This window comes from Drosophila erecta, unplaced genomic scaffold (genome assembly GCF_003286155.1).
Source record: "Drosophila erecta strain 14021-0224.00,06,07 unplaced genomic scaffold, DereRS2 tig00000055-arrow-pilon, whole genome shotgun sequence".
In the NCBI taxonomy this organism is placed as follows: domain Eukaryota; kingdom Metazoa; phylum Arthropoda; class Insecta; order Diptera; family Drosophilidae; genus Drosophila; species Drosophila erecta.
In genome coordinates, this window is record NW_020825200.1 from 5827659 (window position 1) to 5843207 (window position 15549).

Genomic DNA, 15549 nt, shown 5'->3' on the forward strand with positions numbered 1-15549 from the left:
ACTGATTAGATTAGGAAATATTAGAAATAAGTATGAACATATTGAATACAACATGTTTTATTTTCCGATCTGATACCCATTACTCATCATGCAGCACAAGGGGTTTTTGTATTTGAACCTTTTTATATTGTATGCTTCTTGGGAACTATACATTTTCTATACTTAAACCATTTGCACTCAGTTACAATTTTGATGCCGACCACGTGCTAGACCTTCTTGCGGACAAAGTGGTCGTAGAAGACAACATACCCTAACTTGGGAGAGTAGACCATCGATCGCTTGGCGTTTCTCTGGTAAATATTGTACTGGCCGCCGACCGAAATCATTTTGTGATCACCGCGATGCATAAACATCAGTCCATAGTGGTGGTCGTGCATCACCTGGTAGTTGTCGCTGTCCGTGTACTTGACCATGTTGTACCGGGGATTCGAGTAGCTGAGGTGGTGGGGCATGGGCTTCAGCCGCGACCGACCTTGGAAGACGCCCCGCCAGTCCGTGTGCTTGATCGTCTCGCGGTAGCAGTTGCGCCAGCTCATGTCCAGGTCTATGTAGCCGGAGATCTCCGAGCCGTCCACGTGGATGTACGAGGTAAACACGATCGTCTGAAAAGTACTTAGTTAAGAGTAGAGTGCACCAGCTAGGATATCGAACCCACCGATAGAATCTTGTTCAAGTTGAGCAGCTCGCGGGCCTTGAACTCCAGAAGCACTGGATCGCAGTTCGTCGGCGACATGAGATCGCTGAACAGGCCCACGTGTGCCATCTTCGGCCTAATGGCCTCCAGGGCTATGTCGACCCTTTTCACATACTCATCAGCGGTGTAGGGTATCTTAGTGGTGCGGTAGCCCAGCTGCACGATGGTCTTGATCGTGTTCTGATTGCTCAAGTATCTGTGGTCCGTGACGGTGGCAAACGAGGAGATGTAGTCAGTGTAGTTGTCAAACTCCAATACGCTGAAGTCCACGTTCTTTCCCTGTGAGCCCATTCTGCTGCAATCCTACTGCTGGTGTGGATGGACTTCAGCCAAGAGCAGGTCCTTGCTCTTTGTGTGGTTCAGGAAAAAGCCCCTGCGAGTGTGAGTGTTGTGTTTAAAAAGTGTATTTGCCGTGTGCCAGTGTCAGAGTTTACTTTCATATTTATTTACATTTTGTTTGGCTACACATACAAGGGATAAGGGATTACTTCTATATTCAGCCAGTAATGGAGGACTCGCAAAAGGAGAACACAGCTTCCAAAGTATATCGAGCCGAGGAGCAACATTATTCTGCGTTGGCAAATCGCAGGCAGGACACCGCCTACGATCAGTATTTGAATTCGTTCATCAAGCTGGAGGACAAGCGGTATCTACCCAACGCCAATGCCATAAACCAACTAGTTCCCTTGCGGGCCGCAGTGGGAACAGTCGTGATGACGCCCACCCAGTTCCGCGGTGTGCACTTCTCTCCACTGGGAACGTGCTTCAATTTCAGCGAGCTTGGTGTCTCCAACGATCCACTGATAATGGCACTTGTCGCGCGCGAGCAGCCGAATGCAACTAAAGCCATTTCGGTAAGGTATATATTACTAAACTCCAAGTAAGATAACTAGTAAGCAGCCACTACGCAGACCATCTTATTCGTGAGCACGCGAGACTCCAGGGGCTTTAATGTGTCCGGCTACATCGATTTTGAGCAGAGCTTGCGCAGGTTCAGGATTGCAGGATCCAAGTCCCACCCGTGGGCAGATATTTTCGCCGGACGCCGCCGCCTGGAGCCCAATGAACAGGACCTCAGCTTCATCACTTGGAGCAATGGCAGGCTGTTCTCCAACGACTCGGACAACTACAAGGTTGTGCCCGATGCCCTCAAGGGCTTGTGCTTCTCGCACAAGGGCGATGGCTCCATGCTCAGCATAGAGAAGTACATAACCGAGGAGCATCCGCTGTGCAAGTTCATAGAGTCACCCAAACACGGCTCGACTGTCGTATACGATCATCATGTGCGGCGAAAGACGTGACTGCTGCCAGATGGCATTATAATCGAAACGTAAATTCGCAGTGCCACAAATGATGCACTTCAGCCGGGCATCAAAGAGATTCGCCTGGCTGCCAGCACCAAAACACTCCATAAAGCGCAATCAAAGACCATTAATTGCAGAAATCAAAACAATATCGTGATCATGAGAGGATAAACAATCGCCAGACTGACTGATGCCGCCGACGTCATGGACAAGCGTCGCAGGGAAATGCGCGAGAGCACGTTGCGTATACGCCGAGTGGGACGGACTCTCAGGGTGGCCTGGAGAGAGATTCCCCTGGCTGAGATCCCATTCTTGGCCGTGCCAGCGAGTTCCGGCAGTCACGGCAGTCAGTAGCCGTGCGCAGCGCTCCAAGACTGGGTGCTTCCGTTGCGTGAAAATAAATTGTGAACCAGACAGCACTTTGTATCTGCTAGTTTTCATATTTCTTGTTTCTGTGACAGTCTGTGTGCGGCTGTAGATATAGATTTGTACATATGCAGCTGAGAAGTGAACACGAAATGGCTGCTGCATTTAGAAAATTCAATTAGTTTCGAGTGTGCTGAGGTGAACGGAAATTTGGAGGCAGCAAAAATGCGCCTTTGTCCAGTGGTCATCTATGCACTTGTAATCATCATTGGATTTCTGGAGGCGAGTATCGCACTTGGCGGCGACGCGCGCAACGAAATCACAGTGGGTAGGTCCATCGTTTGATCAGTAGGTGATGGCAATTGCTCAACGTTTTGCCCTCGAAGGTGCCATTTTCTACGAGAATGAGAAGGACATCGAGCTCAGCTTCGATCAGGCATTTCGTGAGGTCAACAATCTGAAGTTCTCGGAGCTGCGATTCGTGACCATTAAGCGCTTTATGCCCACCAACGACAGCTTTCTTCTGCAGCAGATTGGTGAGTAAATGCGCTCGGATGTGGGAGCACCAAGTTACGAGAAATTCATCTTCCGTGTGTAGCATGTGAACTGATTTCCAATGGCGTTGCGGCTATTTTCGGACCAAGTTCAAAGGCAGCCAGTGGTAAGCACAGCAAGGCAAGCACACAGTGTGTGAACATGGCCCAAAACATATGTTCGCTTTGTGACGATTCCCCCTTTCGGTGGCAGATATTGTTGCGCAAATCGCAAACGCGACCGGCATTCCACACATTGAGTACGATTTGAAGCTGGAGGCCACGCGGCAGGAGCACCTCAACCACCAGATGTCCGTCAATGTGGCTCCCTCCCTGTCCGTGTTATCGCGTGCCTACTTCGAGATCATCAAAACCAACTACGAGTGGCGCACCTTCACCCTGATCTATGAGACTCCGGAGGGTAAGTGTTGGCTTAGCTCCCATTCCAGGCATGAACTGCATTGCAAGTCCGTAGGTCTGGCGCGCCTGCAGGATCTGATGAACATCCAAGCGCTGAACAGTGACTATGTCAAGCTGCGAAGCTTGGCGGACTACGCGGATGACTACAGGGTATTGTGGAAGGAGACAGACGAGACCTTCCACGAACAGCGCCTCATTTTGGACTGCGAGCCGAAGACCCTGAAGGAGCTGCTCAAAGTATCCATAGACTTTAAGCTGCAGGGACCGTTTAGGGTACTGCCTCATTTGTGAAAGCCAGCAAACGGATAATAAGTCACTTATCATCTCTAGAACTGGTTCCTCACCCATCTGGACACGCACAGCTCGGGGCTGCGGGATATTTATAATGAAGACTTCAAGGCCAACATAACCGCGGTGCGCATGAAAGTGGTCGACGCGAATCCATTCGAGAGAAAGAAGACCCGGCTCACCAATGTGGATGTAAGTGGAGGGAGGACAACTGACTGCAGCCTCGGATCTAATCTAGCGTACTCCACAGCAAATATTGGGCAACCAAACCATGTTGCCCATTCTCATCTACGACGCGGTCGTCCTGTTTGCCACTTCGGCTCGAAATGTAATTGCGGCCATGCAGCCCTTTCATCCACCCAATCGCCACTGCGGCAGTCCGTCTCCATGGATGCTGGGTCCATTTATAGTCAACGAGATGAAGACCATTTCCGAGGATGATGTGGAGCCGCACTTCAAGACCGAGAACATGAAGCTGAACGAGAATGGGCAGCGGACCCACTTCAATCTGGAGATCTACAAGCCAACCGTGAACGAACCCATGATGGTCTGGACCCCTGACAGCGGCATAAAGAAGCGTCGCATCAACTTGGAACTGGAAAGTTCCAGCGGCACTCAGGATTTCTCGGTGCAGCGCAAGGTGTATACAGTGGTAACGCACTACGAGGAGCCCTACTTTATGATGAAGTTGGTTTTTATGGCGGTCATCTAGTTTTCCGCAGACTACAGCCTTTCACGATTTCCTTAGGGAGGATCACGAGAACTTCAGGGGCAAGGAAAAGTACGAGGGCTATGCCGTGGATCTCATCATCAAGCTCTCCGAGATGCTGGAGTTCGATTACGAGTTCATGATCGTTGACGGCAATGGCAAATACAACCCGGAGACAAAGCAGTGGGACGGTATCATCCGGAAACTGATAGACCACGTAGGTTGCCCCACAAGAGTAATAGTAACTCCACTTCATAGTTGCTTCTTATGTACGCAGCATGCCCAAATAGGTGTCTGCGACCTGACCATCACCCAGATGCGACGTTCGGTGGTGGACTTCACGGTGCCCTTCATGCAGCTGGGCATTAGCATACTGCACTACAAGAGTCCTCCGGCACCGGAGAACCAGTTTGCCTTCCTGCAACCGTTCGCCCTCGAGGTCTGGATCTATATGATCTTCGCCCAGTTGATAATGACATTGGCTTTCGTTTTCATAGCCAGGTGGGATTAGGTCACCGCTCTGGCTCGCAGCTTAAATGACTTTTCTTACAGGCTTTCGTATCGCGAATGGTTGCCCCCAAATCCCGCCATTCAGGATCCAGATGAGTTGGAGAACATCTGGAACGTGAACAACTCGACCTGGCTGATGGTGGGCTCCATCATGCAACAGGGCTGCGACATTCTGCCAAGGTCTCACCTTATACATATATGTTACTAATGGGTATCAAAACGTAAGCTTTCTGCACTCACAGAGGTCCACACATGCGTATACTCACTGGCATGTGGTGGTTCTTTGCCCTGATGATGCTCAGTACCTACACGGCCAACTTGGCCGCCTTCCTCACCAGCAACAAGTGGCAGAGCAGCATTAAGAGCCTGCAGGACCTCATCGAACAGGACAAGGTGCACTACGGCAGCATGCGAGGCGGCAGCACCTCGCTGTTCTTCTCGGAGTCGAATGACACGGACTACCAGCGCGCCTGGAACCAGATGAAGGACTTCAACCCGTCGGCCTTCACCAGCACCAACAAGGAGGGAGTGGCGCGTGTGCGCAAGGAAAAGGGCGAGTACGCCTTCCTGATGGAGACCACCAGTCTGACCTACAATGTCGAGCGGAACTGCGACCTCACCCAGATTGGCGAGCAGATCGGGGAGAAGCACTACGGCCTGGCCGTGCCCCTGGGTGAGTAGCTATGCCGCGGGTGCGCAGAATACGGATATCGATGCCAGTGCTCCTCCCTCTCATTCAGGTTCTGATTACCGGACCAACCTCAGCGTGTCCATTCTCCAGCTGAGCGAAAGGGGCGAGCTGCAGAAGATGAAGAACAAGTGGTGGAAGAACCACAATGTCACCTGTGACTCCTACCGCGAGGTGGACGGTGACGAGCTGTCCATTATTGAGTTGGGCGGCGTGTTTCTTGTTCTGGCCGGTGGCGTCCTCACCGGCGTCATCCTGGGCATCTTTGAGTTCCTGTGGAACGTGCAGAATGTGGCGGTGGAGGAGCGAGTGACCCCGTGGCAGGCTTTCAAGGCGGAGCTCATCTTTGCCCTGAAGTTCTGGGTCCGCCGGAAGCCGATGAGGATCTCCAGCAGCAGCGACAAGTCCTCGTCCAGGAGATCGTCCGGTTCCAGGCGCAGCTCCAAGGAAAAGTCGCGCAGCAAGACGGTCAGCTAGGGAAACTGGTCGGAAAATTGGACGATTGACGTCTTCTACTTTGGCATTTCATTAAAGAGTCTTCTACGAAATGAGGCACTCCATGGTGTCCATATATATTGTGAGCTATATTTGTAGAATTATTTTAGAACACAGAAAGCGCATTTGGGTATATTGAATGTTCTGGAGATTTTACGAGCTGAACAGATTTTCGAAACTTTCAATGGAATGAGTAGTTGCCAAATAATTTCGAAAAAGTACGCCATGTCGAAAATTATGACTAATTTTAGTACGATTTTCTGTTGGCTCTACTGTTTTAATAAATGATTTTTCTTACAAATAATAAATACTAAAAAAATAAAATTTGTGTTTATACAGTCAGCTAATTGTGAAATTATACTCTATACATTGTTTGAAGTGGCTTGTCTAATTTTAGAGCACATTTAGTGGTCCATTTCCAGCTAATACACGTGTCTGCATGGTCTAGATTAAAGAGTATAGACTCTAGAGTGTAGAGTCTAGCGTCTAGAGGTTGGACATGTGGTGGCTGCTCTTCTGGGCGCGCGTGGAATCCGGAGAACACAGCGGACTCCCCACAACGGCTGCTGTTCTCCATGACGTAGTAAGTCTCGAAGAGATCGCGCGCGGCGGAGCTTTAAAAAAGATACATTTTTTGTGATTGTCAGTGCTCGTGGAGCGGTGCCCGGATCTGGCCGATTTGTGGGTCGGAATTATTGCGCTGCGCGCTAAAAAATATAGCTGGTTTAGTGTGTTCCGAGTAGCTCTATTGTGCTTGGATTAAAGTTAGAATAATGCACGGTCTGCAGTTCCTGGTTCTGCTGGCGCTGGCAGTATCCAGTGGCGCCAATGAAGACACCTTAGTGGTCAAAATCGGTTGGTTGATAACTCAAGAGTACGCTGGGCATTTGCAAAATGTACGGACTGATTTCGTTTAGGAGCCATTTTCTTCGACACGGAAATAAAGCTGGCCGATGCCTTTAGTGTGGCACTCGAGGAGGTGAATGCGGTAAATCCCACTCTGAAACTGGAGGCCATCAAGCGCTATGTGACCGTTGACGACAGCATTGTCCTGCAGGATATTTGTGAGTCCTGTCGCTGCGGATGTAGTGCCCAATTAACCTGGTACATCTTACTGCTTTAGCTTGCGACTTGATTGGAAGCGGGGTGGCTGCTATTTTCGGACCAAGTTCAAAGACAAACAGCGGTAAGTCTCATTTTCCAACGTATACCCTCTGGGATATATTATTTTTAAAAACGAATCATATGGTTCGGCGTCATAAAATATTGTCTAGCTGCATGTACGTATACAAGTCCATTAAAGAGAACGGATAGTGAAAGAGCAGCGAGGAGATCTGAGGAGAACTGCTAAAGGCTCGTCAACCTCGTTAATGATTCTTCAAAATAACCAAAAACACACTCACACAAGTCGGTCATAAAATTGGGCTAGCCAGCGTTGGATCCAAATATTTTTGCAGTAAATAAAGCGTCCGGTGGTTGGGGCCATTTGGAGCGGAGCCAAGAAAAATCGCCGCGCTTTTGTTTGCGTTGTGCTCCCTGTGTTTTGATCGCCACTTTCGTTGTGCGTTCTGCACGTTCCCCCGCTCATTCTAAACAAAAATAAACACCCCACCTTCTTTCTCCCATAGACATCGTGGAGGTACTGTGCAATATGACGGGTATACCGCATCTGCAGTTCGATTGGCATGCCCAGCAGTCGGCCAGGGAGCGGATGAACCACCAGCTCACCGTCAATGTGGCTCCAATGGAGCTCTTCCTGTCCGCCGCCTTCTCGGATATCCTGGCTAGCAAGAGCTTCGACTGGAAGTCCTTCACTATAGCCTACGAGAGGAGTTCCCGTATGTATTCCTAGCTACCAGCATCGCTAGCTTGTAAGGATTACCCATAGAAATATATAAAGATATATTTTATATCATTACGTTTATTGTGCTTAACCCTTGCTTCCGTAGTAGTGTGTTGTAAGCCTTTTAACCATCCTAGTTATGCTAACACGTCCTTCCCCACAAAGACCTTATTCGCCTGCAGCACATCCTAGCATGGAAACAGCTCCACAAGGCAGGGATCAAGATGCAGGAGTTCGACCGAGGAGATGATTACAGGATTCTGTGGAAGCGCATCAACGACGCTCGCGAAAAGTTTGTGCTTCTGGACTGCCCCTCCGACATTTTGGTGGACGTAATCAATGCCTCGATTCGATATAATATGACTGGTTCATTTAACGTGAGTACTTTCGGCATTGCTTAAGCCAGTACTAAGTTCTATCATTTTCCAAATCAACAGCATTTGTTTTTAACGAACTTGGACACACATCTGAGCGGCATTGATCAATTCTACTCCCGGGACTTCACACTCTCGGTGGCGGCTGTCAGGATACGAACCTATGTGCCTCCGCCGGTTCACGATGAAATAGATGTGTTCGACAACAGCGTGGATACCCGGGTAGAATCCCAGAATACAAGTTGCCATTTGCTGTGCTCATTTCCATTTTCCCCTGTACAGTTTTCCTCACTTGGATCCCAGCTGTTGTACGATTGTGTCGTGCTGTTCTACAACGCTCTCTTGGAAATAAGCCAAGTCAGTGGGTTTCACATACCCAACTTCAGCTGCGGACGTGGCTTCTGGCAGCCAGGACCGCGTCTGGTGGAGCAAATGAAGCAGGCAGGTTCTTAAAAACACGTTTTTTCATTTATACGGACAGGCAGACAAACGGACAAACGGACAAGCTTACATGTACTAACATTGTTGGCGTCTTTTTCAGATTTCCCCAAAGATGGCGAAGCCTCCCTTCAAAACACAAAGACTACAGATAAATGCTGATGGCCAGCGGGAGGATTTTAATCTTGAGGTTTACAACCCCATCATTGATCGCGTTACTCACATATGGAACAAGGAGTTTCAGCTTGTGGACTTTGAAAAACTGAGGGAGAACTCAACTCAAGCCATTAAGCAGAAAAGACTGCAGAACAAAGAGGACTTCTCCCAAAAACCCATCAAATACACGGTGGCCACTCGGGTGGGCAAGCCGTACTTCAGCTGGCGGTTAGCTTGCAAAATATATTGTTATGTCATATTATTCAAATTATTTATGCCAGGGAGGAGCCCGAAGGAGTCCACTTCGAGGGAAATGAACGCTTTGAGGGCTATGCCGTGGATTTGATTTACTTGTTGGCCCAAGAGTGCAAGTTCGATTTTAACTTTGAGCCAGTTAGGGATAATAAATACGGAAGTTACGACGCGAACACAGATGAGTGGGATGGCATAATCCGGCAACTGATTGATAATGTAAGGTTTAATATATATTTTAAAAATGCGATACTTATTTTCCCTTCTATATAGAATGCTCAAATTGGAATCTGCGATTTGACCATTACCCAGGCGCGTCGTTCGGTGGTAGATTTCACCGTGCCCTTCATGCAGCTGGGTATAAGTATTCTCTCGTACAAGGAGCCTCCTCCAAAGACCGATATATACGCATTCCTCAATCCGTACAATGCCGAGGTTTGGCTGTTCGTAATGATTGCGATGATGATCACGGCCTTTGCCCTGATTTTCGCCGGTCGCATAGATCAATTTGAGTGGGAGCAGCCCGTGGAGAACGAGAATGGCGAACTGGAGCGCCAGAACATCTGGCATCTGAGCAACACCTTGTGGCTGGTGCTCGGCTCCATACTCACTCAAGGCTGCGATCTTTTGCCCAGGCAAGTGGCAGATTTTCTAGGTAGGATTTGCAACACTTGTGGCTAATGAAACTATCTTTTTAGGGGCGTTCCGATGCGCTTGCTGACAGCCCTCTGGTGGATCTTTGCCTTGCTGGTGTCCCAGACATACGTTGCCAAGTTGGCCGCCTTTATAACCTCCTCCAAGATTGCTGGCGTCATAGGCTCCCTGCACGACTTGGTCGACCAAAACAAGGTGCAATTCGGCACCATTCGCGGCGGCGCCACGTCCGTGTACTTCTCGGAATCGAATGACACCGAAAACCGGATGGCGTGGAACAAGATGTTGTCCTTCAAGCCGGACGCCTTCACCAAGAACAACGAGGAGGGCGTGGATCGGGTGAAGCTGAGCAAGGGAACCTACGCCTTCCTAATGGAGACCACCAATCTGCAGTATTACGTTGAGCGCAACTGCGAGCTAACCCAGATCGGCGAAAGTTTCGGCGAGAAGCACTATGGCATTGCAGTGCCGCTGAGTATGTTGCTCTGATTAATAAACATTCTCATCTATTTCTCCTCGCAATTTTCCAACAGATGCGGACTTTCGCTCCAACCTCAGCGTGGGCATCCTGCGGCTCAGCGAAAGGGGCGAACTCTTCAAGCTGCGAAACAAATGGTTCAACAGCAATGAGAGCATCTGCGACTCGAATGTGCCGGACATCGATGATGGCCAGTTCGATATGGATTCGGTGGGTGGACTGTTCGTGGTGCTGATTGTCGGTGTGATCGTGGGACTGGTGATCGGTGTCGCCGAGTTCTTGTGGCACGTGCAGCGCATTTCGGTGAAGGAGAAGGTACTGACGCAGTTCCACTTCCTGGGTGGCAACTTACTCACTTAGGTTCAAATCCATTGCAGATTCCGCGTATGGTGGCACTGAAGGCAGAGTTCTACTTTGTGATTCGCTTCTGGTTGACCAGGAAGCCCCTGCACACCTATCGCCAGAGTAGGGATTCGACTTCGACGGGCTACTCATCGCTGGAGCAGATTTCAAGTGCCTCCAGTGCGAAAAAGAAAAAAAAGAGCAGGCGGATTGAGAAGTAGAGGAGTGAACAGGCTTGCGTACATTCAGTGAAATACAATTTAGGCTAGAATAAGAATACTTTAGGTTGGATGCTCTGAAAGTTCTTTGCGAAAGACTTTTTATCTGAAAATAAGAAATATACATACCAAAAACCTTGCTGTTTTCAGATCCAAATCAAAGCCTCACAAGTCATCAAGCAAAACGCTTTAATATTTCATTTTATGTTTAAAGTTAGTAACAGTAATTGATAAATCCCAACACTCACCATATGCGTATGTGGACACAAATTTTTTATCTAATACAAATTATTTTACTTTATTTGCTGCGAGCTACATGACAAGAACACAAATCGCCTTGTATATGTGTGCAAAATGCATGCTGGCCCATAAATACCAATTAATATTTCATCCGCAATAAAAACTGCAGACAATAAAACAGTTTGCGGTTTTTTAGAAACGTTTTTCCAAACTCAAAAAAAGAAAGTGAAAATTGTGGCATAAATAACAATAATGCAAATAGTACAATGTGGTTTGAGCACTCGCAGCAGCGTAAACAATTCGACCAATGAAATCAAATAAAGGGAAAGGAGTCGCACATTTATTCAAATCAAATCAAAGCGAGCAGAAAACCCTGTCAAAAAAGTCCTTAGACCGATGGGTGAAAATCTAGTGCAAAGGACGCAGGAAAACTAAACAGAGGTCGACCCACATTTAACCCGAGTCCCCGACCATTCGACATCCATTCACACGCACTCTTTGCACTTTCCACAATGTTTTTGTGTGTGGTTTCTGTTTGGTTGTCCTTTTTTTGTTTTGTTGCTTTTATTGGGATGTCATGTTTATGTTGGCAAGTTGTTTTTGTTTGCCGGGTAATCGAGTCAATTGTTTCCGGTTCGTCGATGAGGCAATCGAGTGAGTCTGCTTTTTACGGCGTCTTTTTTGCCACTCCCCCCCCCCTTTTTTGCGTTAAAAAAAAGAGCTTTTGTTGGCCATGTCGAAGTTGTTGCTTTCCGTGTATACAGGGCCAACATCCGTTTAGCGATTTGCTGCCGGGGGCGTTGCTGACAAGGGTTAATAAGCTGGTGGCCTGTCACTTTCGACAGAAGCCGAGAAAGTGGTGCGTTAACTGATTTGTAGGCAGTTCATGCCATAAGTCCAATTTAATGAAGGGCTTTCTGTTCCTTACACAAATTTCAAATTTTCGAGCACGTACGTGGATTTCTATCACACAATAGTTTATAAGCTGCTTCAACACTTAAAGCTGGATAAAGAAAATACACATACATATTTATTTGGTTCGGTTCGGTGAGCGTTGGAAAGCATAAAATGCGTTTAAACTGCCACGTATTTACATTACCGTGACCCAATTGCACCCCACAAATTTGGGCATCTTATGTTGGCATGCTTGGCGTCAACTACCGGGACATAATTAACCCTTATTTGTACATTTTATGGCCGCCACCATAAAAGAGCCATTTAAATTACAAAGCGCAATGCTTGTCCATTTCGCGGGCCAGCGGAGTCCTTTGTTAATCGTCGGCTTTCAGTTTCGTCCTGCCTTCTGGCTGGCAAAACTCGCAGGACATGCCCGTCTCAGTTGGAATGCTGATGTGCCGAGGAGGGGCTGTGAACTTTAAGGCGAAATCGGTAGATGTCGGCCTTAAAGCCGCTTACAATTTGGGCGACTTGCGGCCAAGCGGCTTAACTCCCATAATCCAAGTATCTGAGCCGAGCGCAGGCAAACACTTGACCCTTTCACTGCAACTGCCCTTTCCACTCTATTCGCTTTTATGTTGGTCCCCAGGGATCTCTAAGTTGGGAACTCGATGCGGGCAATGCTCGTCATCGAACACAGCAAAGCGCCTTCGAAGGTCATAAAAATGCAATAGCTGGGTAGACCAGTTCCAGTTCTGGTCAACTTTCCCAATGCTCACTGTGAACTGGAGCAAATCCCTCGGAATTGACGACTGAATTTAAGGGTGGACAGATGGGCAACTGGATTCAAGAGGTGGCACTCCTGTCGAACGGGTTGTCTGCTTCTTTCGATGGCTGTCCACTTATAATTCTCAAAGTGTTTTGGCAAACTCCGCCTAGAGGAGCTATGCATTTGCATTTGGAGGCATCAACAACCTTGTGCAGTGGCAACATCGCAAGCAATGAAGTTGCAACTGAGCTGCGATTATTGCTAGTTGAAAACTAAAACCAATATCTCGCCCAGCCTACGGATTTCGATCTTTTCGCTGAGGCAATTTTTTTAGGCCCTAAGTGGGCTGACTTAAGAATACATTTTACATTCCCCCTCCTCACAAAGGAAAAGAGCGAGAGCGATCTAGTCAACTATCAGATACCCATTACCCAACAGTGACAGCTCAGTTTGCAAGAGAAGCAAACTTTGGAACCTTTTTGAATTGATTGTATAGACACCACACATTTCCAAATGTGTCGATTTTCAGCGTTATATGGAGCAACGCTCGCAGTGATTCACATCCTGGTGCAAATGGTCCGTTGCATCTGTGCAATTTTCCAATTTACCTCGCCCAATTAAAGTTCAATATAACCCCTGTGCCCCTGTAAGCCAATTTGCGGAGTAATGTTAGTCCAATAAAAATGCAGCTAATAGCCAAAAATCGAAAAACAGTAAACAACACTGTCACTTAATTTAATCACATTTATAAAAACCACTAATTGACTTTTGAACGTTAATGCCAGAGCACCATTGAACATTCCAGTGCACAGACACACCAACTCGGATGACGATGTGGCCATTCTTCATGCAATGGAATCGAAATAATGGTTGGACCGGGTTTCGGGGACTGCAAAATGTTGCCAGGCAGTAATTGCTATTTCTGATATGCATACAAAATGTTGTTCACAGGACTCTGATATTCGTCGTTTTTACCCAGCCCCCACCGTCGGTATTTGGGCTAATTAAAATATTATTTCCCGCAAAATTGTGGTTCGCGACAAGAGTGCATAAATAAATTTAAATTATGAACCCATCGTTTTCACAATGTTGGCACACTTAACTATGCGCGAGAATGTAGTCGAGTGATTCGCTTATCAGATACCCTTCTTTTGCAGTCTTACAAGATCTTTTTCTACGATAGTTGTTTGCTTCAATGATAGTTGTTGCGATCATTAAGTACATGCCTATAACGTTTGTTCTTGTGTTCGATCTGTGAGCATTCAAAATGTGAATAGTTCTCATTCACCTTTGGTTACAAATCCGTCAATTTGTTTTAATTAGTGTCTATCCGGCTTATGAATGGCAAACAAATCGTGCTTTGGCTTCTGCCGCTAATTGCCACTGGAAAAATTGTATGACATAAAAAGCTGGGCTGAATGAAAAGTTTGTCAAACAGCCGTTGACATAAATTCGCACATAAAAGAGCTATCAAACCGGTTCCACGAAAAAGCGACCATTTTGTAGTCATTTCAATACTCTTCGAGTTATTTATCAGTTATTTATAATATTTTTTATTTTATCGTATGCAAGTCATGGGTGAAAACAATTTTGAGTAATAAATTGTGTTTTTTTTGCAGCAAGAAAACTTTATATTAGTATGTAACAGCACTACAATAAGCACATTCATCAGTTTGATTAAACGAATACTTGTTGAGTTATTGGTGGTACATAATTTTTAGTAGCGCATCCATGTCATTCCATATATTCGACCAGTGACACTTCATATTTCTGCCGACTTTTCGTTTCGTTTATTTTTCACACGCTATCAGTTTTCAATGAATTTTCATTTATAAAACAAGTCCTTCTGCCTTCCACTTTTCACTCCCCACCCTCCACTTCACCTTTCACCTCCTTTGTTTTTCTTTTCCGCTCTTTTTCCATCGAGCTGAAGACACACACTCAAAAAGCGTGAGTCGCACAATGGGACTCGTGCGAAATATTGCGTTCACATATTGTAAAATTACTGTAAAGGATATAAACCAGATCCAATTAAAGCCATGAAGTTGTTTATGATTTCTCTCGAGTGGTGATCGAGAATGGAAACATATCTTATTTGTTTGGTTTAAGATATTTTCTAATTGGTCTAAACATTTCGTATCGAGATGAAATAACTTAAGTTTTATGCCATTGGGAGGAAAGTGTTTTAGGAAAGGCCTACACTTTTCAGCTTAGGTCCGATATGAGCCCATTGTGCGGTAGTAGTTAATCATGACTTTATTGCGAAGTGTGGGCGGATGGCTTGTATGGAAATATTTACAAATATCGGGGGTGTGTGTGTGTGTTAACATGCAGCATGGCGAAGTGCCCCATCATCCAACCTGCCCCTTCCCCTGCTCCATATCCATTCACTGCGATTGCCAATCAATGTTTGCGCAAAAATATTTGCTCTCCTTTTTTCCACACTCTTAGCTTTCATGCCCGGTGCATGTGTACTCTTTGTTTGTATTTTCGATAAATCTGTCTAGGCTTGAAATACATGCCATGACGCTCAATTGCAGTGGATTAAATTATTAAAAAATGGACTGGCACGCAACGGGAAAAAATCGAAATCCGAAAATACCACGTGTGGAGCAGTACGGGTGCGGAGCCTCGGCTTCAGGTTAATTGGGGCGGGTGGCACCTTAATTTGATTAACATTTAAATTGGCTGCGCGAGTTACTACTGTGCGGCTGGCAATGAATAATTATATCATCACTTGCGGCCAAGTGTATAGGACTCGTGTATAGGTCTCGTCTCGCCCGATTCGTCTGTCAATGTTCATCTCGAGTCCAATCAAACTTGCCAGTCTGAAATGCGGCCGAAAGAGTGTGGCTTGTAGGGCCCGAATCGCTTAGGGCCA

At 46.9% G+C, this 15549-nt stretch overlaps 4 protein-coding genes and 1 non-coding gene across 5 annotated transcripts; 4 read left to right on the top strand and 1 right to left on the bottom strand.

Moving 5' to 3' along the window:
* Nucleotides 1-109: 109 nt before the first annotated feature.
* Nucleotides 110-1166, bottom strand: LOC6540836 (cilia- and flagella-associated protein 299). The gene is made up of 2 exons (XM_001968784.3): nt 656-1166; nt 110-602 (listed from the first exon to the last, which is right to left on the bottom strand). The coding sequence occupies exons 1-2, from the start codon at nt 983-985 to the stop codon at nt 207-209; spliced, it is 726 nt and encodes a 241-aa protein (XP_001968820.1). The 5' UTR covers nt 986-1166; the 3' UTR covers nt 110-206.
* Nucleotides 1167-1171: 5 nt separating this feature from the next.
* On the top strand, nt 1172-2156 carry LOC6543383 (cilia- and flagella-associated protein 299). Its single transcript, XM_001968785.3, has 2 exons — nt 1172-1548; nt 1606-2156. Exons 1-2 carry the CDS (start codon nt 1201-1203, stop codon nt 1993-1995), a joined length of 738 nt encoding a protein of 245 aa, XP_001968821.1. The 5' UTR covers nt 1172-1200; the 3' UTR covers nt 1996-2156.
* A 284-nt stretch (nt 2157-2440) lies between these two features.
* LOC6540837 (glutamate receptor ionotropic, kainate 1) lies at nt 2441-6226 on the top strand. Its single transcript, XM_001968786.3, is given in 14 exon segments — nt 2441-2692; nt 2751-2900; nt 2963-3025; nt 3112-3318; nt 3373-3590; nt 3648-3797; nt 3856-4292; nt 4354-4402; nt 4404-4443; nt 4446-4531; nt 4592-4815; nt 4867-5004; nt 5067-5497; nt 5565-6226. Coding segments are annotated over 14 exon segments (2721 nt in total). The 5' UTR covers nt 2441-2589; the 3' UTR covers nt 5990-6226.
* Nucleotides 6227-6569: 343 nt separating this feature from the next.
* On the top strand, nt 6570-10858 carry LOC6540884 (glutamate receptor ionotropic, kainate 2). Its single transcript, XM_001968787.3, has 13 exons — nt 6570-6862; nt 6925-7071; nt 7131-7193; nt 7636-7845; nt 8016-8227; nt 8288-8446; nt 8507-8665; nt 8766-9046; nt 9100-9289; nt 9344-9705; nt 9769-10199; nt 10258-10517; nt 10580-10858. The coding sequence occupies exons 1-13, from the start codon at nt 6781-6783 to the stop codon at nt 10763-10765; spliced, it is 2742 nt and encodes a 913-aa protein (XP_001968823.1). The 5' UTR covers nt 6570-6780; the 3' UTR covers nt 10766-10858.
* A 2013-nt stretch (nt 10859-12871) lies between these two features.
* Nucleotides 12872-13014, top strand: LOC6540902. Its single transcript, XR_046437.2, has one exon. It is a non-coding gene; the product is annotated as a U4 spliceosomal RNA (small nuclear RNA).
* The last annotated feature ends 2535 nt before the right edge of the window (nt 13015-15549 follow it).

Coding starts and splice junctions, on each gene's coding strand:
- LOC6540836 (XM_001968784.3), bottom strand. CDS start 985: ATGGGCTCACAGGGAAAGAACGTGGACTTCAGCGTATTGGAGTTTGAC. Junction 603..655: donor ACTTGAACAAGATTCTATCG/GTGGGTTCGATA, acceptor AGTACTTTTCAG/ACGATCGTGTTTACCTCGTA.
- LOC6543383 (XM_001968785.3), top strand. CDS start 1,201: ATGGAGGACTCGCAAAAGGAGAACACAGCTTCCAAAGTATATCGAGCC. Junction 1,549..1,605: donor ATGCAACTAAAGCCATTTCG/GTAAGGTATATA, acceptor GCCACTACGCAG/ACCATCTTATTCGTGAGCAC.
- LOC6540884 (XM_001968787.3), top strand. CDS start 6,781: ATGCACGGTCTGCAGTTCCTGGTTCTGCTGGCGCTGGCAGTATCCAGT. Junction 8,447..8,506: donor ACAACAGCGTGGATACCCGG/GTAGAATCCCAG, acceptor TCCCCTGTACAG/TTTTCCTCACTTGGATCCCA. Junction 8,666..8,765: donor TGGTGGAGCAAATGAAGCAG/GCAGGTTCTTAA, acceptor CGTCTTTTTCAG/ATTTCCCCAAAGATGGCGAA.